We start from the raw sequence: 21,057 nt of genomic DNA on the forward strand, positions 1-21,057 counted from the left end.
AACGCGCCCCGAGCGCGGCGGAGGTGGCGCCGCGCCGGCCCGAGCCCGCCAACGCCGCCCCCGCAGCAGCAGCAGCATCATCATCATCGGCGGCGGCGGAAGAAAACACGGTCGCGCCCTGGGAGCGTGAGCCCGAAGAGCAGGAGGACTGGAGGCCGACCCGGGCCCAGATCGAGTACGTCGTCGAGGTGCTGGGGGCTCTCGGGCCCGACGAACGGTTTCCGCTCTCGGCCGTCGCGGCTAGGCTCGAGCGGACGGCGCCCGAGGTGGCCGAGCTGAAGCGCAACGTCACGGACATGGCCAAGCGCAGGTACGCGGAGCAGGGCGTGCCTGCCGACGAGCAGCCCGACTGGGTGTTCAAGTGATCTGGGACGGGATTGGGGAGAGATAACAGCCATACGCCCTTTACGAGCCCCTTTATGCCTCCATGATACCTCTTCTACACCTTTTACGGTTTTACGTCTCTTACGACACCTCTTCCGCGACTTTTATGATACCTCTTTTGCGCCCTTTTCTAATGCTTCTTTTGCACATCTTATGATACCTCTTGGGCTATCTTGTTCATGTGATGGTACCCTCCTGCCCAGCGATCAGGCTGTACGGGCAGGTCCGGTATATATCCGGCAGCCTTACCAAGTCGAGAAGGGACTGCCGATCTGACGCACTTGTGCAGGAAATTCTCGGCCCAACGACGGGCTGCCACATATGATGGCGGGGTAGATGGCTGTTTTGGATGAGCTATATCGCGTGGCCCACAGGTACCTCTACCTCCCATCCCATATGGGTGCTTGTCTTGGTGGCCCACCCAGCGAAACGGAAAAATATGCACGCAGCTCACATGCCATGCACATGTGCTCCTGGCATTGGGATAACATCGGCCCATGCAGGCTGCACCAGCAAAAACAGACGGCATTGAGCCCAATCCGGGCCAGGCCCAGCCTGGAGCTCCAGCAGCTTCCAGAGAAGATGTGCGGGCTGAAAGTGGTCCATCAAGGTGGGGAGATTGGACGCAGTGGTCAGCCAGAGATGAAATTTGGATGGACGCCACTGGGCGTGGCAGGCCCACTCTTTGAGTTTAAGCTACCTCGAATGTGCAACGGTGGGGGGAGACGCACGCATAGTGATGAGATGCGATGTGGATGCGCAGCGTTACGACTCGGACTCGGTGAAAGAGGTCCCTTCCAGCCAAACGGCGGTCTGCTCTGAGAGAGGCGGGGGACGCAAGCTGCAAACCAGCCCCTTCAAGCTCCAGAAGGCAAAAGCTCGTGTCCCGATTATTGGTAGAAAAAACGGAGTGCTGGCTGCAGGCGGGAAAGGGGTTCGACGTGGTTACCTCATGGTGCAGGCTAGCATAGACGACGCGTCGCGTGTGGCCAGCTTGGGAGGACGGATGGGCGGATTGGGACTTCCATATCACCGAGGTTGGGCCTCTGAAGTGATAGCGCATCGGCTAGCAGCTTGCTTTTTTATTCTGCTACATGGAAGGTTGATCATTGTCGACCGTGCTCGTTATGCAGCCCGGAACGGAGCGATGGAGCATCCGTTTGAACGTTACCACCAAATGTGTCTGCACCAATGACTCGGCTGGCACGGCTCAATGAATGCGGCCGAGCTGTCGCAAGGAAAAACGACGGGCAGCGCTGGCTGGGACCGCGGCTGGGCTCGTTCGTTCAGGCCAGGGCCAAACGCCATCATCATCGGGGCGGCGTCAGATATCCGTCCGTGGCGGACCGAATGACGAGCTTTCGGATGCCATCCCATCAATCCGTGACACAACATGTTGCGCCCCGATAATGCATCGCCAGAGGCCAAGCACCCGGATCCTTGTTTTTCTCAGTCATGGTATACGTCTGCTGCCTGTGATATGCCGTCCACTGCTGGCGCCCCAGCCGGGCAAAAATGCAACCTTGTGAGCCCTGGTTCCCTGGTGATTTCCTCTCTGGTGTCCCCCAACAAGGCCCAAGACACCCGACGCACAAGCTAGGTGCGCAGCGTCCCGGCTAGCATTGAGAGATTGAGGGGGGCAAAGCCCTTCAACTGTCGCAGCCGCCGTTGACGGCTGTGCGTGTGCTGTGTCGCTCAGTTGCACACCGTCGGTCCGCCAGGTCCCCTGGAGCTAATTGACGTTGGCGGTGGGTCTAGGCCTCCCATCCCACTGGCCAGCGCGTCGGCTCCCTGTCGAACGGACAAACATGGCCAGGGGGTTCGCGAGCTGGCCTGGGCTGGTTTCGTTTCGCTTTTATTTTTCCTGCTCCTGCTCTTCCAGCTCCATCCCACTCTGCCAACGAAACCCTCCCAAGGTCCTGCCGACGACCGCATGATCTTGCCCCGTCTTCCCCAGTCTTCTCAAGCAAGCCGCCCCCGGACAGGCCACGAGCTATAGGCTGGAGTAGCTATAGAATACCTACCCTGCCGAAGCATAGCTGCCTGCGACGACTGTAGCCAGTAGCCCGCGCAAGTTGCCCATCGCCAGCGTCGCCTCCCGTCATCCGTGCAACCAAAGTCAATTACGCCGGCCAAACAGACCAGCTGCATCTCATCACTGTCGCCTGACGGCAGCCTGCAGGCAGGACATCAACTGCCCGCTGCGAGTAACCGCTTTGGCACTCGGCTTCCTCTGGGCTGATAAACCTGCGACGGTCGCTGCCCTGCCATCGCGACCTCGCTTGTAGCATCCACACCAACGCCACCCACTAGCCGCATCACGAGCAACATCTGGCAAAATGTCCGACGCCGACGGGTTTGAGGTCGTCCAGCGCGATGAGGCTACCGCGCCCACTCCGACCCCCAAGTCTCCGCCGAAGCCAGCAACCGAAACGAGAAAAATACCCTCGCCTTCGGCTACCGGTGTGAAAAAGGTGGCCGGTACTGCCACCTCGGGCGTCAAGCGCCCAGGCACAGTATCTGGGACGGCGACTAGAGCTGCCGGCACCACCGCGCCACGGACCTCGACCGCTGGCAGCACTCTAGCCAAGCCCCCAGCCCGCCCCGCCGCGGGCGCCCCGACGGTTATCAAGCGCCCCGGCACCGCCTCGACGACCGCCTCACACCGCTCGCAGCCGTCCCAGTCTGAGGATGAGGCCAAGCGCCGAACGTCCACCGTGTCCGGCACCTCCCGCCGCGTCTCGGCCGCCCCCAGCTCGCCTGCTGGAAAGACGGCGACGACCACCACCGCGGCGCGCAAGCCCCCTAGCTCCACCGGCAGTGCGACGGGCACCACCGCCTCCAAGCCTTCCACATCGTCCAGACTGTCCACCGCGGGATCGACCACGTCGGCTGGGGCACCCCGCGGTCTTACTCCCAGGCCAGGTACTGCCACTGGCGGCGCCGTGGCCGACGCCAAGAAACGCCTGTCCTCCGCCGCTGGCGGCCCCGCTCCCAGCGCTACGGCTACGAGCCGCGTCGCTCGCGCCTCGCCCTCGGCCGCAAGCAGCTCTGCAGCCTCTACTGCCCTCGCAGCCGAGATTGAGACCCTCAAGGCGAAACTGGCGGAGAGCGAGGCCAAGATTGGGGAGCTCACCAAGCTCAAGACGGAGTCGGAGGACAAGATTTCCTCTCTCGAGGCGAACGCCGGCGGTAACCAAGAACCCGAGACGGGAGGTCTGGAGGCTCTGCGAACCCAACACGCTAGCGAGCTTGCCGTGCTCGAGGCGCGTGTGTCCGAAACCCAGGAGAAGCTCGCGGCGGCCGAGGCCGAACTTGAGAAGCACAGGTCCGAGGCCCAGGGCCTCTCCAGCGCCAAGGATGCCACGCAGTCGGAGCTTTCCTCTCTAAGGGAGGCCCTGGAGAAGCTCCAGGCTGAGCATGCGGAAAAGCTGAACGAGAGCGAGGTAAGCCTCACCAAGGCCACCGAGGATCACGCCACGAAGCTTGCTGATCTGCAGCAATCGCTTGACGACCAGCACAAGGCGGCCATTTCGGCCCTGGAGGCTAAGCACGCCGAGGACATGGCCAAGAACTCTGCCGAGGCGGGCGACCACGAGCCTACCGAGGCTTCCCCGAAGGCCACCCACGAAGCCGCCATCAGCGAGCTGCAGAAGAAGATAGATGACCTCACTGCCACCCAACAGGCGCTAGAAGCCGCCCACGAGGTCAAGCTGGTCTCGGAGGCCGAAGCGTACACGACCAAGGCATCCGCCCTCGAGGGCGAGATCGCCGAGCTCAAGGCCAAGGTCGAGACGGCTGAGCAGGCCGCTGCGACTGCGAAGGCCGACCTCGAGGCCAAGGCCTCCGAGCTGGAGGCCCTCGAGTCGCGCGTGTCTGAGCTTGAGGCCGAAGTTGCCGAGGCCAAGGCCGCCGCTGCCAAAGCCGAGCAGGCTCTCGCCGATTCCCAGGCCCTGATCGAGAAGGCCGCTGCCGAGAACAAGGAGAAGGATGGAGCTATCGCGAAGCTGAACGAAGAGCGCGCAGCTCTCCTCGAAAAGCACGAGGCGCAGTTGAAGTTTCTCTCGAAGGATTTCGAGAATGAGATTGAGAGTCTCAAGGGGGAGGCCCACTTCAAGCGCCAATTCCAAGAGCTTGAGCCTAAGTACACTGAGCTCTCTGCCAAGCATGAGGGTCTCACCAAGTCATCGGCTGAGGCAGCTGATTTGGCTGCCGCTCAGACGAAGGCCCTCGAGGCCGCTACCGCTGAGCATGCTGCGCTTGTGGAGACACTGGCGGGCAAGGAGACAGAGTACCAAAAGAGCCTGGACGCTCTGCGCGCCAGCCATGCCGAGGAGCTGGAGAGCGCCAAGCTCGGCGCCACTTCCGACAGGGACACGCACATTCAGGAGCTCGATGCTCTCAAGGCGAGCCATGCGGCACAGGTTGACAAGCTGAAGGCTGACGGCGAGGCTGCGCTGGCCGAGGAGCTCGAGGCCCTCAAGGCTAGCCACGCAGGAATCATCGAGCTCATCAAGAAGGAGTTCGCCACCGAGAAGGAGGGCATCCTTGCCGACCATATGGAGGAGCTCTCAAGCGCTAGAGCTGCTAGCGAGGGCTCAGCAAGCTCAAAGGTCGACGAGGTCAAGGCCGCGCTCGAGGCTAAACATGCGGTTGAGGTCACCAAGCTCATGGAGGAGCTCGAGACGGCCAAGACCCTGCAGAAGGAGATCGACGCGGCCGAGGCTCGGTTGACGGAGGCCCAGGCCGCCCATACGGCAGCCCTTGAGCAGACCAAGAAGGACATGGAGGTCAGCCACAGCGCCGAGGTGGAGAAGCTGATTAGCCTGCACAACGGCACCATCGAGAGCCTGAAGCAGGACGGCGAGACTACGGCTGCGTCCGGGCTGGAAGCGCTCAAGGCGGAGCACGCCAAGAACATCCAGGCTCTTAAGGAGGAGCACCTGGCCGCATCCACGGCACACGCCGCCGAGCTCGACGCCACTAAGAAGGAGCTCGAGGTCGCGATGGCGCAGGTCAAGTCCGAGCTCGCCAAGGCGCAGGAGGAGATCGACTCGGTCAGCCAGCAGCTGGCGACGGAGAAGATGGCCAAGTTCGAAGCGATGGCGGCCCTCGACGAGACCAAGGGTCAGAGGCCCGACACGTCGGAGCTGGACGCCGTCAAGGCCGAGCTGGCCGCGCTCAAGGAATCCTCGGCCGCGGCTGCCAAGGCGATGGAGGAGAAGGCGGCCAAAGCGGCCGAGGAGCTCGCGTCGGTGAAGGAGGACGTGCAGCTCGCGCAGAAGGAGCTCGAGGCGCACAAGCTCGAGGCCGAGGCCAAGGCCAAGACGAGCGCCAATGACTACAAGGAGATGCACGACCTGCTGTCTGAGACGGTGGCCGAGGCCAGTAAGAAGGCGGCGGACGCGGAGCAGACGGTCAAGGAGCTCGAGGCGCAGCTCAAGGTAAAGGAGGCGGAGCTGGCCGAGGCACAGGTGCGTTTTGTTCCGGGACTGGGGCCGACGCCGAGTCGTTTTATGGCCACCAGTAACCACCACCCTCCATCATCGCCCTCGTACCTGCAAAACGTGAGTTGCGCCTAAACAAAATTCTAACCCTTGTCTTTCGTCTGCGGCACGCCCAACCACCACAAAGCACAAGCAATAGACCAAAGCACAGCAGCCAAAGGGGCTTGCCGCCAGCAGACACGCCGGGCCTGACGACGAGGGCGACGCCGACGCCAGCGCTTCCGCGTCCAAGGCTGCGGAAGGTGAGGAACAACGCCAGGGTGGCGCGGCCGATGACGGCGAGCCCGACAACTCTTCTGCGGCAATAGCTTCGGTGCGAGCGCCCCTTTGCTTTGTTGCAGAGCAAATTTTCTTTAGTGCCACCGCCCTCACCCACCCTACGGTTGCGCGGCAGTGGCCTTGGAGCCTTCAGGATTTCCGCCTCCGCCTGCCTCTTTCTGATTTCATTCTGTCCCTTCTTCACCTCCTCTTTGCGCGCTGATCATGCATGACGTGCTGACGCCTACTCTGTCTCTCCTTGTAGCTAGCTAGGGTGCGCGAGATTATCCACCAGGTGTCGGATGAGGCGGATGACATGAGGGAACAGAACCGCCGGTACGCAGCCTCCCCTGATTGTCCAGTTTCTCCGTCTCTTCGGTGGTGGGAAATGCTGTACGTGGACGCTGACTGACCCAATGTGTCCATTTTGCAGAATGCTCCTCACGATAGCATCGGCGGATGATGAAGTCAGCCCACCAGAGCCGGCCAAGGTCCGGTCCTGATTTCTCGTTGCATTCTCCGTCACGACTGCACTCCATCTTATGCCTCTTGGTCTCACTGCTTGTTTTTGCTCGGTCTCGGGGGTGGGTTCCGCGGGTGACGGGAAGGTCCAGGTAGCAACGTTATTGTGTCATTCATATACCCCCCCTCGACAAGCTGTATTAGTCTCGCTCCTTTCATGCCGGGATTTTCTGTCCTTTTCTTCATCAGGAGGAATTTCTTGTTCATCATCCACGCTGCCTGTCCGCCCTTCTTTTTCCTCAGGCCATGCAGCACCATTATTGTGATCAGGGATGCTTCCCTTCTCTTTTTTTTTTCCATCTAGGTGTTGTTTTAACGGTGGATAGATGGGGTGTCGCGATCGCACCCTCGATGTGCCAACCCGGGGTTGGTTGGGGGGGTTGGAAGTGTGCTTGCTCTTTTCCATCGTACTATTAATACCTTTTTTTATTGCTTGCTTCTTGTACATATCGACCCTCCTGAACCGTGAGCTGTGCTTGGACCTGACCTTTGATTGTTTGTTTTCCTTGGGAATAAACTTTTTGTCTAGGCCCGTATCGGGAAGGCCTGCTCACGCCCACCACCAGAAAGGCGTCAGTTTTACAGCCCGCTCCCAAAATCTCAATAGAATTTTTAGTGCTGTAAGCTTTCCTATTCGTATTCTTTTTCCCATTGTTATTCTTATTATCATTCCTATGTTTATTCCTATTTTTATTCCTGTTTTGATGCGTATTTCCATTCCTATTCCTCCAATGAACTAGCTTTTTTTTTGTGGTGGGCGTGCTGCTCAAGGGAACGTATCGCCGACGATGACGGTAATTGTTTGTCACTCTAAGATTTGCTCTCTCGTGCTGTTTTGTGGTCGTGCTCCTCCCAAATTTTATAATTCCGTACGGCGAACGCTGTGCCGCCATTGTAATAGCATAATGCAAACCCGTCGAGCATTAAACTCCTGCCCGTAAAAGAAAAAAGGCAATGTTCTTTCCCCAAACTCCTTCCCTATCACCCGCTCGCTCCTCTTTAAGCGCTAGACACCTAAGAGGACTTCCACTGGCCAGCGTCCCTGGCGCCCTTGGCGACGGAGCCGAGGCCGCCCTCGACGCCGCCCGTCAGGTTGGCGACGCCGTCGCCGACAGGGCGGCCGACGCCCCCCGTGACGCCCGTGACCGTCTCGCCGAGCCCGCGGCCGGCGGCGCCGACGACGCCGCCGACCGTGTTGGTCAGGCCCGACACGGTGTTGCCGAGGGTCGAGGTCAGGAACATGGCGCCGCCCGTGACGCCCGAGTCGGAGCTCTTCTTGTCGAAGCCGGACATTGTTGGGTGTGTGTATTTGGTGGGTGCTGGTCTGTGGGAGGGGGTGGCTGGCTTGGTTGGTTGTTCAAGAGGGTATTCGGCAGCAGATGTGATTTCTATGGTTTGGTTGTGTCTTGGTGTTGATGCTTGGGAAACTGTGGCGCAGGAGGAGAGAGTTTTATACACGACTGTCGACGCCTAGAGTGCCGGTACCTAATCTATCTCGGATACTACGTCATCTCGGCGGTGCTTGCCGTCATCTTTCATCCTCCCACACCCTCATCCAGGCGCCTCGTTTGCTCTGCTAAGCCACACTTCCTGCCGGATCGATCGAGAATCGAGACGGTGACGTCGGACGCGGCTGCTGATTGCTGGACAGCTGGTCCCGTGGTGGATGCCTTTTTGCTTTTGTAAATGGCAGGTTCCCCCTTTTTGATCTACAGCACCTGCTCTCTCTCGATTGGAAGCTCGGGATCTCAGACGGCTTACACATGATGTCATGGTTCCACCAAACATAGTTGGGAGCTTGGGCCACATGACCTGTTTCAAGAGCTGCCCCTCATGCAGACCCCTTGTCGTCAGCCCAAGGCGGGGTGACGCAGGGCGGTGGAGGAGCTCGACAAGAGGCGAAACAGCGTCGGTGCATTGAGGCTTTCATGCGGGCGGCTTCTCATACCAAGTGCCGACACGGCTACAGCCGCCACAAAGTAACACCACAAACCTAACCCCCTTACACCCTACCTCCCTCCTTAGCTTGCGCATTAGTCGCAGATGGAGCCACCGCCGGCGCCGGCTGCGAGGCCACCGTCGTCTTTCCCCGCCCTGGCCCTCCTGCCAGACAAGCAGCAGTGGGGATTCGAGGCGCCCTCCAAGCGCATCCACGACGGGCCCGACGTCGCCCGCTTCCTGACCTCAAAGGCCTACCGCGACATCTGCGTCTTCGTCCTGCAGCTCAACCGCGCCCTGTGCCCGCGCCGCAGGACGGATGCCGCGACCGCAGTGGCGGCGGCAGCAGCCGGCAGCGGGGCTGGCGCCCTCAGCAGGCCGGCAGCCGCGGCGGCGGCGACGACCAGCTTTACGCTCGCCTCGCACCGCGACGACCCGCCGTCGGTGCGTCGCCTCCAGGCGCTGCTAGACAAGGTTGACGCCATGGTCGACGACGCCCCGCCCGACCCGGGCCCGAGGCGGTTCGGCAACGTCGCGTTCCGCTCGTGGCACAGGCTGCTGGGCGAGAGGGCCGACGCGCTGCTGGACGAGGCGCTGGCCCCGGAGGTGCTGGGCTTCGGTGGCGGCGGGGGTGGTGACACCAAGGTTGAGGAAGAGAGTGGTAGTGTCGCCCTGGCCGTGTCCGCCAAAGAGGAGCTCAAGGCCTACTTCCTCGGCGGCTTCGGAAGCTCGCAGAGGCTCGACTACGGCACGGGCCACGAGCTGAGCTTCGTCGCGTTCCTGGGTGGGCTCTGGAAGCTAGGCGCCTTTGCGGACGCAGCGAACTCGCAGCCGGGAGATGCTGAGAGGAGCATTGTGCTCGGAGTCATTGAGCCGTACGTCGTCCGAAACAAGGTCCAGGGAAGCGCCTGACGCATCCACATATTTACTAACATCGTATGTCGTGCCGTCAGATACCTCAAAGTGATCCGAAAGCTGATCCTCACTTACACCCTGGAGCCAGCCGGCTCTCATGGAGTCTGGGGGCTGGACGACCACTCTTTCGTCCCCTACATTTTTGGATCCGCGCAACTGACCCGGCCCATTGACGAGTCGGAACAGATGCCGCTCGAGGGCTCCATGCCCCGCGCGCCAAAACCAAGCGACATTCTCAAGCCCGAGACGGTCGAGGTGCAACGTGAGCTCAACATGTACTTCTCGGCCGTTGGCTTCATAAACGACGTCAAGAAGGGCCCCTTTTGGGAACACAGTCCCATCCTGTTTGACGTCTCGGGTATCAAGGATGGCTGGGGCAAGATCAACAAGGGCATGATCAAGATGTTCAACGCCGAGGTTCTCTCAAAGTTCCCTGTCGTCCAGCACTTCCCCTTCGGCTCACTCTTCTCGTGGGACGCGGACCCGCACGCGCCACTGCCGACAGCCAGCGTGCACATGCAGAACCAGCCACCCGTCACGGCGCATGGGGCGACGCGCGCCATGCCGCCGCAGTCGATGATACCACCGATTGGCGGGGCGGGCGCCGCGGCGCCGTGGGCGCATGCGGCCGCCAGTCGCGTGCCGGGAGGGATGGGAATACCTTCAGTGGCTGGCGGTAGACCACCGCCTCCAGACCCTGTGGAGAGACAGGTGCCAAGGGTCTCCGCCATGGTTGCGCGGGAGGACATTACGGCTGAGCAGTTCAAGGCTACCAAGGCGCCATGGGCTTAAGGTCTCTGGTAGAAGCGGGGGTACTAGGTGGTTTGCGATGTACTTTTGGTATGGCTATCGTTTCAGGGAAGGAAGGGAACCGAGGCCCGGCGAATCGAGAGCACTGTAGAGTCGAGTAGACAGATACCCGGTGATACGTGGATCAGGCACGTTAAAGGAAAAGAGAATTGCGTAAACGGCTATCAATTGATCTACGAGTGTCTCTGAATGCCAACGTCTTTCCGTTGGTCTTTTGGTATCTCTGAATTTCGGAATCATAACGGATAATGGCATAAAGTCATGAGGTCAAAATGTCTCTTTCTACCCGTTCCGTCTTCCCTGGTCGAATTTTTTCTCTTCACCAAAGTTCCTCCTGTGCCAAAGCAGCCTAGGAACACGTCCTGCTGATGGGGTATTGGGGGCAATGGTATAGATGAAGGTGTGTGAAGATGACGAAGTGTGAGGATGACGACGTATGAAGTATGGAGTCATGTGGAAGTGGTGTCGTGTGAAGATAAAGACGTGTAAAGATGAAGACGTGTCAAGATGACGCAGCGTGAGTATGAAGCCGCGGGAGAGATAAAGCCGTATGAAGATGAAGCCGTGTGAGGATGGAGCCGTGGCCGCAGATCAGTTGGGGTGAGAAGGTGAGAAGAGTGGTCAGTCTCTCGAGGGAGCGTCTCCTCTATCTCTTGTTCTTCATTTCGGCCCGCAAGCTCTAGGTAGGGTGTTTCGTCAGCTCCTGCCCTACTCATGACCTGAACAACTGCCGGACTCACATCCGCTCTCTGGGTAAGGCCTCTTCCGGCGGCATCCTGGGCGCGGCGGCAGCGCGGCGGTCTCAGCTTGTGGCCTCGGGCTCGGAGCCGTCCCGGGCGTCGAGCAGGGCGCGATGACGGTCCACGAGATCGCCCAGGTCGGCGAGAATGCCAATCAGCCGGGGCGAGACGGGCTCGCGGTTGCCGTTGCCGTCATGGCCGTTGTCGTCGTCGGCGTCGCCTGCCTGGGAGCCGTCCCGGGCGGCGGCGGCGATGGCGGCGGCGGCGATGGCGCGATGTCTTGTCACCATCTCTTGTATGTCGTCGAGCAGGGCGACCAGGCCGGACGAGACGCTCGAGCGGCCGTTGCCGCCGTCATCCGCCTGGCTGGCGGGCTTGTCGTCGTCGTCGTCGTCGTCGTCGGCGGCGGCGACGGCGGGCCGGGGGGCCGGCGCGTCGTGCTCGAACAGCACGGGGAAGCCGCCGTCGTCGTCGCGGGCCGCCGCGACCTCGTCGGCCCACCGGGCACAGCGGGCGAGGACCGCCTCGGCCGCGTCGAGGTGGGCGAGGTGGGCTTTGCGGAACGCGGTGTGATATTGTTAGCATGGATGTGTCATTCTTTAAATAACACGCGTTGGCTCCCAGCGCAAGCAACAGGGACAAGCAAGAGTCTCCTTGTCGCCGCGCGTCACCGACTTGCACGAGAATGCAAGGGGACTTCGGCGATAACGACAGAGAATCAAGCTTTCCGATGATATCGGCTTTGAACGAAACACTGGGGGCTGTGATTTCGGCTTCCAAGGCGCGAATATCACCTCACCGACGGACAACGTACCGGGCTGGGAGGCGGGGTGGGACTGGTATCCCGCGGGGAAGCCCGCGAGGACGCCCGCCGGGCGGGGAGGGAAGGGGCCGGAGCCGAGGGGGTGGGCAGGGAGGCCTTGCGGCCGCGGCGAGGGAGATGGAGCGTCGCCAGCCATGGTGCTGGCTGGGAGTGGGCGAAGTGTGGTTGTGGAGGGAGGGAAGTCGTGCTGGGAGGAAAGGCGGGAAGTGAGAGGTTTTTATATTAGCATGGAGTGCTGCAGCTAGAGCAACGACGGCAGGAGGGGGTGCCCGAAGGGCTTGTTGAGGCAGGTGCAACGGGGAGGGTCTTATATACGGCTAAGGGCGGGCGACATACACTGCCTGGCCTTGGGCCAGACCGGGACATTTCCCACTTGCCAGAATTTTATTCCCAACTTTGCCTATAAAACTGCCACATACAGTAAAAGAGCTGGAATTCGTGCATTTTCTCCGATAACTTTACCCCGCCCATGGGAACATACATGGATTTCTAGAGCCATTGCTAGGGCCTCAGTAGTTCTGGCCTGTATCACTGTCACTCTTGTCCACTGCACTCCTTTCAATATCTATCCTATGATCACGCCTACCCTGGACGGTCCTGAATAGGCCGTCGTGACCGCGAGAATGAGGAGCCCGTAGGGCGGGAGCTAATAGTAGAGGTGCGGGCTGGGGTAGTAGGGCAACTAGGAGCGAGGGAGGTCGTGACGGGGAGGCGCGGTCTCTGGCGCCACCGGCCTTGAGCTCCTTGATAGCCGGCAGATTGGCCTTCTCACAATCATCACTAGAGCAAGCGCGGTTCAGATCCTCGGCCGTGGCAATGGCCCACAACGCTGGGACGGCGGGAGAGCGGACAGGGGATTTGGCTCACAGTTCATGCCCTTCCTATGGAAGTTGTACAAATGGGCAGTATGGTTTGGGTGCTAACAGATCGGTGTGTTTGAGCTTTTTGGCCGCTTGCTAAAGAGGTGGCGGACAGGGGCAACAAAGAAGAAAGGAGACGCAGAAAAGGGAGGCCTGTGGGATGAATGATACTTGCAGCCTTGATAAAAGGCCAGTATCATGATTGAGGAAATGTACTTCACTATCTATCACAGCGAGCGCAGAAGGCGGTGTCTGTTGTTTTTGGTTTTGTTAGTAGGGAGACCAAGGATAAATTGTGGGAGATATCATTCGCGTTCTGGTCTAGTCTCTTACTGGCCAAGTGGGTGAAAAGCCCTGTTTGGCAACGGGACCTTACAAAGGATGGTTGCTGAGGGACATTCGCCCGGGGCGTAATGCTCGAAGCCATTGCTCCACCGCGGGCAAGGACGCGAGGAAAGCAGGGCAGGTTTTTGGGTATACCTTTGGGGGCGATACCCGCAAGTCCACGCAGAATGAAGTCAGCATCCGCAGTAAAGCTCAGCTCAAGCCCCGAGCTGGCTACCTACCTACCTAGGCAGCAGCTACGCTGAAACCAAGAGCGGCTGCGAGCCTCATCCCGCTTCTTGGCTCACGTTCGTTTGGCGCGACGTCATTGTTTGGTTGTGCGGCCGGCGTATCCTCGGCAGTGGCCGTTCAACCATTTGCCTCTGTGTGCCTGGAGCTAGGCTATTTTGTTCCTACTGGTTCCATCTTCCTCGCTTGCTTCCCACTAGCTATCTTGCCAACTTACCTAGGTACCCATTTACTTACTTCTCTCCCACGCGCCTGTCTGCATCCCCGCCCGACCACCGCCGCCCTGCCCTTACCTCGCGCCCTTCCTGATTCCATACCTACCTTTCACACTCCTGTAGCACCTGGCTTTCCCACGTCGGTACAATGCTTTGTCTCCCAAGCATAATTTCACTCCCACGCGTCCTCTTGGCTATGCCGTCGTGCCTCACTCCCTCCCAGAATTCTGAAGCAACATATCATCTCCCGTCCCTTGGCTTTCCTTCCAGCCCTGACTCTAGTCCTCACTTCTATTATCCCGTGAAGCATTCCTCATCAGTTGTGACATTGGCACACGGCCGCCAGGCCAGGCCATCCGGCTTCTCGAAGTCATGTGGCATGCGCGCCCCTGCCCGGCCTCTCCCATTTTCTGGCTTCCAAGGCTGTCACAGCTGCGAAAGTTAGATCATTGGGCCGCGCCGACTCCTTTATCAAGAAGAGCCTGAAGCCGTTACGCCGGGGATGGCGGGGCATATTGCTGACGGCGCGCAGTTGCTACGTCGGGCTGTATTCCTGTCAGCGTTAATGAGGCAACTCGGCATCGCATTGTCCCTGGCACACGCTTCCAGGTTCTCGCTAAGCAGAGCAGTACTAGCTAGGTAGGTGGCACATCAGAAAGGCACCACCTCGCTCTTGACATGGCCGGTTGTTGCTTGCTCAGCTCGCCTGAGAATCGTGGCAATTTCCCTTGACTCACCACAGGCTAGCTTGCACTCGTCATACATACTGATTTATCTTACTTGCTGTCCGATATCGTCGACGATATGGCGGTCTCTAAATCTAGATAGCGACCCCGCGCTTGAGAAGCAATTCCGTCTACCGCAGGACGCCGCCGCGGTGCCCGGTACGTCCCTCGTGCTCTAGGCCATGCAAGAGAGCTTCCCGGGGAGCTCCGGGGTCCGGGTTGTGCTCGAAAAAACAAGGCAAGGTCCAAGTCGGCGTGCAGGTTGCCTCGGCGGCCCTCGGCAGCACGCAGCTTTATGCCGTCACCAGTATCCTCCCACCTCCGGATCAACACCCACGCCTTCACTGCTTCCCCTTCCCGGCGCCGCGGCCCACAGCGGCCCCCTTCCCGGCTTGACAATGGACTCGCTCAAGATTCGGCCCCCCGCGATAGGAGGTGCTGTCCACTTCAATTTCAGTCGGCGCAGGGGTCTTGATAGTTCTGACCTAGTTCTTGGCACTCTCTGGGCTGGGCACTCTCACGCCCGGACTGGGATGCCACGGAATAAAGGACACGACTGCGGCTCCTAAATACTCGGGGAGCACGACGGGCTTATAGGGACGCCCATGCCAGCCAGAAAAGTGTGCGCGGTCTCTTGCGAAGGGCAGAGTAGTAAGCGATATATGGGTCACTTCGGCTTTCGTTTATGGACTACGACGGAGATTCTTGCCCATTTACCACACCTCAGCCCCTGCCCGACCCCGTCTCCAAGATCGGATCTTCTGAATAGCGTAGCGGAGCTATCTACGATACCCAGGGGCGGTTGGCCGTGTTAAGTGGGTTTTAGGGGCATATGAGTCACACCCACGGGTAGAAAAATCTAACGCCCGGACATAGGAGCCCACCCTGAACCGCTGCTCCATCAAGCCATAAGCACAAAGCAACTTGGCGCAGGGGAAGCGCGCCGGGCTCATAACCCGGAGGTCCTTGGATCGAAACCAAGAGTTGCTAGCTAACTTTTTGCTCGTTAAGCTTATGCGGCATGGTTTTTTTTTGGTTTTTTTTTACACATTGTGGCCGCTCAAGGTTTCCCCCCGGAAGCGTCCAGAAATTATGCGGTACTTTTACGCAGTGTCTCACGGAGTAGGTACCCCCCCCCCCCCCTTATAGTCTGTGTGTTTGGAGCCAAACGGACAGTGGAGCTTCACATTTTTTGGGCCTCACCAGAGAGTACAATCCAACCCGAGAATCCATTCTCCCTAGTCAATTCCAATTCCCCTTCCTCTGAAGAACTGTGTTCAAACGCTTGCTGGGGTACAGATATCCGGCTGCTTGGCTCGCGTTTGCACCGGCTAACCCACCTTGGACGGTTTACGGTGGTGTCTGATGATGGACAACGTGATGATGCGTGTGTAAAGGCGGCAGACGATGAACCGTTGTCATTGTGTTACCAACGGAGCAACAGCCCGTCTTGTACAGTCTGCTTCCCCTTCCTTGTCCCCGAGGCCGCGTGGAGCTCCAGAGCAGGACTCGAATATTATGAGTGGATGGGGGTGAGGGGCGGGTGATGTTAGTGTTTTGTGCCTCGTCGGGTTGCTGGTGCCTTTTTTTTTACATACCTATTTCATGCGGTAGGTCTTGTCGACCTGGGCCGGCCACGGGGATTAGTTTATACGGGTGCTCCCTTCTTCCAAGTTCCCGTTACCACAAACCCCTGCTGCGTCATCCCGATGCATTGCGGCGACATATTGGCAGGGCGAGATTAAAATTAATGTGGGAAAATTAAGTCGCAGTTACTGTAGGTACAGATTGAGGCGTGGTCGGTCTCTGATGAGAGGATCCACAGCCAAAAACGCCGTTTCTGAAGAAATCACAGTGTAGGCCGCGAGAGGGCGCTCTCATCTTAGTCAAGCCTGGGGTCGAGTTTGTTTCAAAAGGGCGACCACGGTAGAAGTAAATTGAGGCCGATAAACCTTCGTTTGCACGTGCAAAATCAACGCGACCCTAAACAAACATGCATTCCATTGGTATCAAACGCCGAAATTCAAAATTCAAGCCGCCGGGGTGGGTGCGGCAGCAGCCTGAGTGGCCGGGGCAGCAGCGGGGGCCGCGACCTCCTCCTTCTTCTCCTCTTTCGCAGGCTCGACAGGCTCGGCGGCGGCGGCAGCAGGAGCTGCAGCGGGTGCGGGTGCGGCGGGAGTGGCAGATTCGGCAGGGGTGGTAGCAGCGGGCTCGGGGGCTGCAGCCTCTGCAGCGGCGGCAGTAGCGGGCTCGGGTGCGGGAGCCTCTGCCGTGGTCTCCTCCTTGGCCGGCTTAGTAGCTACGACAGCCTCTAGGGCCGGAGTGGGTGCAGGAGCAGCCTCAGCGGGCTTCGCCGCCTCGACCACAGCGACGGGGGTGGCCGCGGGAGCAGCAGCAGCAGCAGCAGCGGCAGCGGGGGTAGCAGGCTTCGCAGGCTTTACGTCCTCGGCAGGCTTCGCTGGTGCGGCAGTCGCGGCGGCAGGGGTCTCAGAGACAGGAGCGGGGGCGGCAGCAGCAGGGGTGGTGCCGTCAGTGGCGGCGGGGGCCGCAATCACGGGAGCCGCTGTTGCAACGGCGGCGGCGCTGGCTGCGGTAGTTGTGGCTGCGGGGGTCGTGGTGGACGCAGCAGGCTTGCTGGACTTCTTGCCTCTGTCCTTGAAGGCGGCCTTGAGCTTCGCCTTCAGAAGGTCCAAGGCATGGAGAGCTAGATTGCGGCCTGTTAGTCGCCTGCACTGGGGCTTCATCGCTTCATGGACGTCTCGGACGATTGGCACGTTTGCAAATAAAAGCAGGACGGGCTGCCAACTCACGGATTCCGGGCATCTTGAATATCGGCGTGTCTTGCTCTGCTGCAGTGCCCAGTGCAGGAAATCGTGGGGAGCTGGGTCAGCTGGATCTACGCCAGAACTTGGGATTGAAAGCAGAGGAGAGGTGTGAGCGAAAGGTGTGAGCACAAAGTGCGGAATGAGGTAGGGATGGCGATTTAAATACCCACCAGCCCTAGTCTCGCAGGGGAGGGGAAATCAACCGAGCCGGCCAGTGGGATACGAGCGGGCAAGGAGTGAGGGGAGGGCGTGGGCAAGCGAGGGCAGGCGGATGAAGTGGAATGAACGATAAGGTGGCAGCAGGGAGTTGCATGCATTGTGCAGCAGATCGCAAGCCTGGTTTTGGGGAGGGTCGCTTCACCGGCCGACCACAATGCGACCCCGACCTGTGTGGTCGGCCTGGGGGGCCCTGTGAGGGACACGCCAGCCGTGCCAGCGTCACCCAACAATGACAATCTGCTGGGCTGAAACGGTGCGACCATGTTGGAACTGCTTGATCTGGCCGACCCTGTCCGCCCAGTCCAACGCCCATGGGCTGGCTGCTAGGCCATGGCTGGAAAGACGCAAGCCCCTGAGGATGAGGGATGAGGAGCTGGGGTCCAATCGATGTCGCAATCAAACTAGCGCATCTCCATGGATGCGGAATCGAGAGGCAGCCAGCCCGGCACGCACAGGTTGCAGGCTGTCTGTACTATGCCGTGCTGTGCTGTCGTAAATCTTGTGCAATCGGCACCGACATGAAAGACTGGACGCGGAGTCACCGTGTCGCCGCTGTGGGTGCAAGTCCATGCGCTCAAGTTGAAACTCAGCCCTGGATGCCTCCAGGCCGTTAGGCTGGGTTCCCTCACACGGCAGCCCCGCCTCCGCAATCCATGGTTGCTCTTGCCCGCCTTCCCAACAGGAAGTCCGGGTACGGAAACATGAACAGAATGGGCGGTGGCTGCACCCGAATTCCAGTTGGCAGCTGCATCCCAACTGCAACCGCGCCTTCCCGCCATCAGCCAGTCAAGGCCAAGCTTTTCCAGTAGTCGCTAGGCGCTAATACCTCCACCTTGCATTGCGGTTTGACAGGTCTGGAATTGCGGAGGCTTCTTCCCCTCGATCATCCAACGGCACAGCCGCAATGCCGCCGATCACCTTGGCGCGGGCCTCAATACAGATCCGGGTCCAATGACTAGATATCGACTGAGACCTTGCAAAGCCAAGCTTGGAGGCAGCCAGCCGCGTGGCTACCCAAGTCAGAAATACCAACCGCATGGCACCAATACATTTCAGTGACAACTCTAGAACCGCAAACATGGTGACAACAGCCTGTTCTATAAATCTTGGTGGTGAGCTTTGTGAGCAACTGGTGGGTTGCAACACCCCTCGGTCAAACACCCCTCGGTCAAACACCCCTCGGTCAAACTCCCTCAGATCACCACCACTATGAACAACATGGCCGCACATTCGATCTACCAGCCTCTCAATCAATCGCGACAGGAAATCCGACTCATCGAAATCACCCCCTTCGACCCCGCAGACAAGTCATCTGTGATCGACTGCAAGCTTCACGTGGTCTCCCTGCTCGACAAGCCGGAGTTCGTCGCCTTGTCGCACGCTTGGGGGGATCCAGCGGCTACAAACTGAAATCACCATCAATGGCGCGCCTTTCAGTGCGACGGTAAACCTGGACGCCGCACTCCGGCAGGCCGTCCGCCACTCGTGGCCCCAGATCATACGCGAGGCCGCTGCGGCCAGCCACATACAGGACATGATCGAGATAGGCGGTCCGCCTCGGCCCGAATGGGATCACAGGGCTTACTGGGCAAGCATGATCAGTAATATTACGGCGCAGATGGATTTCAGCCACGCCGGCTGCCCCCTGTTCTTGCGCTTCTAGGCGGATGGCGTTTGCATCAACCGGGCAGACGTGGACGAGAAGGCTAGCTAGATTCCGCTTATGGGGGAAATCTACTCGAGCGCCAGGCTAGTCGTTGGCTCTTTGGGCGATGGCAAGGACCCGAACCTAGGCACGGGCCTTCAGGTGCTCATCGACGTATGCAATGCGTTTGCAAGGGAGAAGGCTGACATGATTCAGGAAATGGCCTTCACTTTGATTCATGATCCGGAGACCTCCTTGGAGTTCGAAACCGCAATCTGCCACGAGTTTACGCGTGAGAGCGCGCGAGACCCAGTCACCAAAGGGAAATGGCGAAAGTTCGGACACGCTGCTTCGGAGCAGGCCGTCTATCACATTGGCGACAGCTTTGAGTGGTTGAAATCACTCTCTTACCTCCTCGAATCGCTGGAACACTGGATGACATTCTGCGCCTTGGCAACTTCGGCTTTCTTTTTCCGCGTCTGGATCGTCCAAGAAAGACATCTCGCAAAATCCCTTATCGTGGTGACCGACGACCGCTGCTCCGACTGGAGGAAACACCGATACGAAATACTGGCCATGGCGCACTGGGAACCAAAGGTAAAGCCAGCGGAAGGAGAAACTGTGTACCCGGCCAGGCGCCGGCGTATGATCGCCCAGTTCTGCAGATGATACCTCCCTGAGTTGGCTCTCGACGCAATGTTCACCGCCCAAAACCAAAATACCAGCTGGCTGGTGCACTCTGTGTCCGGATTGGAAAAGGAGGCGACGGACAAACGCGACCACGTCTATGGCCTTTTGACCGTCTCGAAGCTTCCAATACCGATCGACTACAATAAGCCGGTCGGGGAGGTCTTTGCCGCCATGACGATGGAGTGTCTCTGGAAAGATGCTGTCGCCCACCTGGACGACATCCTCGGCCTGGCCGGCATAGGCCTGCCGTCCTACACCCCTGACATGCCGTCGTGGACCCCCTTTCCCCAAAAGAAGACATTCGCCAAAATACCTTACAGCATGTTGAGGAAGGGCCAAAGCGCGTCTTCGGGGCTGTTTGAGCAGGAGCAGAAGTTCGTGTTCGGCCCACAAGACCTCACCATAACGTTGCGTGGTGTCGTGATGGTGAGCGTCGTCCGGGAACGGGCCATCCCGGATAATGTCGCCCTTTACGGTGGCAGCATGCTGAGTTTTCTGCACGACGTCCTGACCGAGGACTTCATGCCTGCTGATGGGGTCTAGGCCGGCAGGCGAGCCTGGCGTGTGTGGCACGCAACGAAGAGGGCCAACCGATCAGGGTATGCTCGCCAAAAGTGGCCCTCGCGTTCAAGCGCTGGATGGAGGAGCCGCCGTTTGACGGCGAGCCCCCCGGCTTCCGCCGCTAGCTGGCCATCCAGTTCGCCGAGGCGCTAGGCCCCTCGATCCTGGTCGAGAACTGGCTGCCCGAATACACCGAGGAGGTTGACCTCGAGCTGCTGGGGGAGTATGCGGGGGTGCGGGGGCACTCCCTGTTTGTGACCCAGGAGGGCTACGTAGGCCGCGGGCCGCGCGGTCTGCTGCCGGGGGACGTCACCGCCGTCCTCGAGGGGTCGCGGATTACCGCGCTGCTGCGCGAGAACCCGGACGCCGAAAGCTTCCGCCACGTCGGGACGTTTTACGCCTACGGCCTCAATGACGGCGAGGCACCCAGGTTTTGGATTGAGCAGGGCTATACGGAGATCGCCGAATTCACCTTAAGGTAGTCGGAGATGTTGATCTCGGCATGATAGGGGAGCTCCAAGTTTTTCCTGATGTGACGTCTAGTATCGGTGGTGTGGTTTGAGAGCGAGACAAGTCAATAGAGCGAATAGATTTGCGCGACCCTAACACCTGCCTTGTAGAACCTGTTGCTGCGTATGAGCCGCGCGGAGCGATGCCCTCCGGCCTAGGGTCCCGAAAAGGTCGTCAACAATGGATTGGCAAGCATACCTGCTCGCGAAAACTGTAGGACCTAGGGTATCTGCGACTTATGAAAAAAACCTTTGGGGCGCCATGCTATCCATAACGCCAGCTCGAAAAACCACATGCAAGATTCCCGCACAAAATGCAAAAGTTGGAAGTCTCAAAT

General features: G+C 59.5%; 8 protein-coding genes and 1 non-coding gene across 10 annotated transcripts in view; 6 read left to right on the forward strand and 3 right to left on the reverse strand.

Annotated features, from left to right (window-relative positions):
• The window catches only part of GGTG_07720 (hypothetical protein), a gene marked incomplete at its 3' end in the record, with an annotated part of 3,108 nt that extends 2,743 nt beyond the window's left edge, over positions 1–365 (forward strand). The window contains exon 2 of the mRNA XM_009225545.1: positions 14–365. Coding sequence (XP_009223809.1) covers positions 14–365 — 352 coding nt within the window. The remainder of the gene's footprint in view (positions 1–13) is intronic.
• Positions 366–2,091: 1,726 nt separating this feature from the next.
• Positions 2,092–7,423, forward strand: GGTG_07721. Of its 2 annotated transcripts, none has more exons than XM_009225547.1 (4): positions 2,092–5,858; positions 6,019–6,204; positions 6,415–6,485; positions 6,583–7,423. In XM_009225547.1, the coding sequence occupies exons 1-2, from the start codon at positions 2,724–2,726 to the stop codon at positions 6,028–6,030; spliced, it is 3,147 nt and encodes a 1,048-aa protein (XP_009223811.1). In that variant the 5' UTR covers positions 2,092–2,723; the 3' UTR covers positions 6,031–6,204; positions 6,415–6,485; positions 6,583–7,423. The 2 variants fall into 2 exon arrangements, with proteins under 2 accessions (XP_009223811.1, XP_009223810.1); XM_009225546.1 differs by having other exon boundaries at positions 6,031–6,133.
• On the reverse strand, positions 7,302–8,363 carry GGTG_07722 (hypothetical protein). Its single transcript, XM_009225548.1, has one exon. The coding sequence runs from the start codon at positions 7,962–7,964 to the stop codon at positions 7,686–7,688; it is 279 nt and encodes a 92-aa protein (XP_009223812.1). The 5' UTR covers positions 7,965–8,363; the 3' UTR covers positions 7,302–7,685.
• Positions 8,364–8,540: 177 nt separating this feature from the next.
• GGTG_07723 (serine/threonine-protein phosphatase 2A activator 1) lies at positions 8,541–10,634 on the forward strand. Its single transcript, XM_009225549.1, has 2 exons — positions 8,541–9,484; positions 9,563–10,634. The coding sequence occupies exons 1-2, from the start codon at positions 8,715–8,717 to the stop codon at positions 10,314–10,316; spliced, it is 1,524 nt and encodes a 507-aa protein (XP_009223813.1). The 5' UTR covers positions 8,541–8,714; the 3' UTR covers positions 10,317–10,634.
• Positions 10,635–11,136: 502 nt separating this feature from the next.
• On the reverse strand, positions 11,137–12,033 carry GGTG_07724 (hypothetical protein; the record flags this gene model as incomplete). Its single annotated transcript, XM_009225550.1, has 2 exons — positions 11,137–11,627; positions 11,889–12,033. 2 exons carry the CDS (start codon positions 12,031–12,033, stop codon positions 11,137–11,139), a joined length of 636 nt encoding a protein of 211 aa, XP_009223814.1.
• A 3,155-nt stretch (positions 12,034–15,188) lies between these two features.
• GGTG_20158 lies at positions 15,189–15,260 on the forward strand. The gene has a single exon. It is a non-coding gene; the product is annotated as a tRNA-Met (tRNA).
• A 739-nt stretch (positions 15,261–15,999) lies between these two features.
• On the reverse strand, positions 16,000–17,978 carry GGTG_07725 (hypothetical protein). The gene is made up of 2 exons (XM_009225551.1): positions 17,081–17,978; positions 16,000–16,974 (listed from the first exon to the last, which is right to left on the reverse strand). The coding sequence occupies exons 1-2, from the start codon at positions 17,091–17,093 to the stop codon at positions 16,301–16,303; spliced, it is 687 nt and encodes a 228-aa protein (XP_009223815.1). The 5' UTR covers positions 17,094–17,978; the 3' UTR covers positions 16,000–16,300.
• Positions 17,979–18,532: 554 nt separating this feature from the next.
• GGTG_07726 (hypothetical protein) lies at positions 18,533–18,977 on the forward strand (the record flags this gene model as incomplete). Its single annotated transcript, XM_009225552.1, has 2 exons — positions 18,533–18,675; positions 18,752–18,977. 2 exons carry the CDS (start codon positions 18,533–18,535, stop codon positions 18,975–18,977), a joined length of 369 nt encoding a protein of 122 aa, XP_009223816.1.
• A 60-nt stretch (positions 18,978–19,037) lies between these two features.
• GGTG_07727 (hypothetical protein) lies at positions 19,038–20,692 on the forward strand (the record flags this gene model as incomplete). The annotated part of the gene is made up of 4 exons (XM_009225553.1): positions 19,038–19,556; positions 19,641–20,124; positions 20,193–20,248; positions 20,336–20,692. 4 exons carry the CDS (start codon positions 19,038–19,040, stop codon positions 20,690–20,692), a joined length of 1,416 nt encoding a protein of 471 aa, XP_009223817.1.
• Between the last annotated feature and the right edge of the window lie 365 nt (positions 20,693–21,057).

This window comes from Gaeumannomyces tritici (genome assembly GCF_000145635.1).
Source record: "Gaeumannomyces tritici R3-111a-1 unplaced genomic scaffold supercont2.4, whole genome shotgun sequence".
Taxonomy (NCBI): domain Eukaryota; kingdom Fungi; phylum Ascomycota; class Sordariomycetes; order Magnaporthales; family Magnaporthaceae; genus Gaeumannomyces; species Gaeumannomyces tritici.

Bases quoted from the DNA above. Each gene is read 5' to 3' on its own strand.
- GGTG_07721 (XM_009225546.1), top strand. From the start codon at position 2,724: ATGTCCGACGCCGACGGGTTTGAGGTCGTCCAGCGCGATGAGGCTACC. The intron at 5,859-6,030 runs GTGCGTTTTGTT...CACAAGCAATAG, and splicing joins CGGAGCTGGCCGAGGCACAG to ACCAAAGCACAGCAGCCAAA.
- GGTG_07722 (XM_009225548.1), bottom strand. From the start codon at position 7,964: ATGTCCGGCTTCGACAAGAAGAGCTCCGACTCGGGCGTCACGGGCGGC.
- GGTG_07723 (XM_009225549.1), top strand. From the start codon at position 8,715: ATGGAGCCACCGCCGGCGCCGGCTGCGAGGCCACCGTCGTCTTTCCCC. The intron at 9,485-9,562 runs GTACGTCGTCCG...TCGTGCCGTCAG, and splicing joins GTGCTCGGAGTCATTGAGCC to ATACCTCAAAGTGATCCGAA.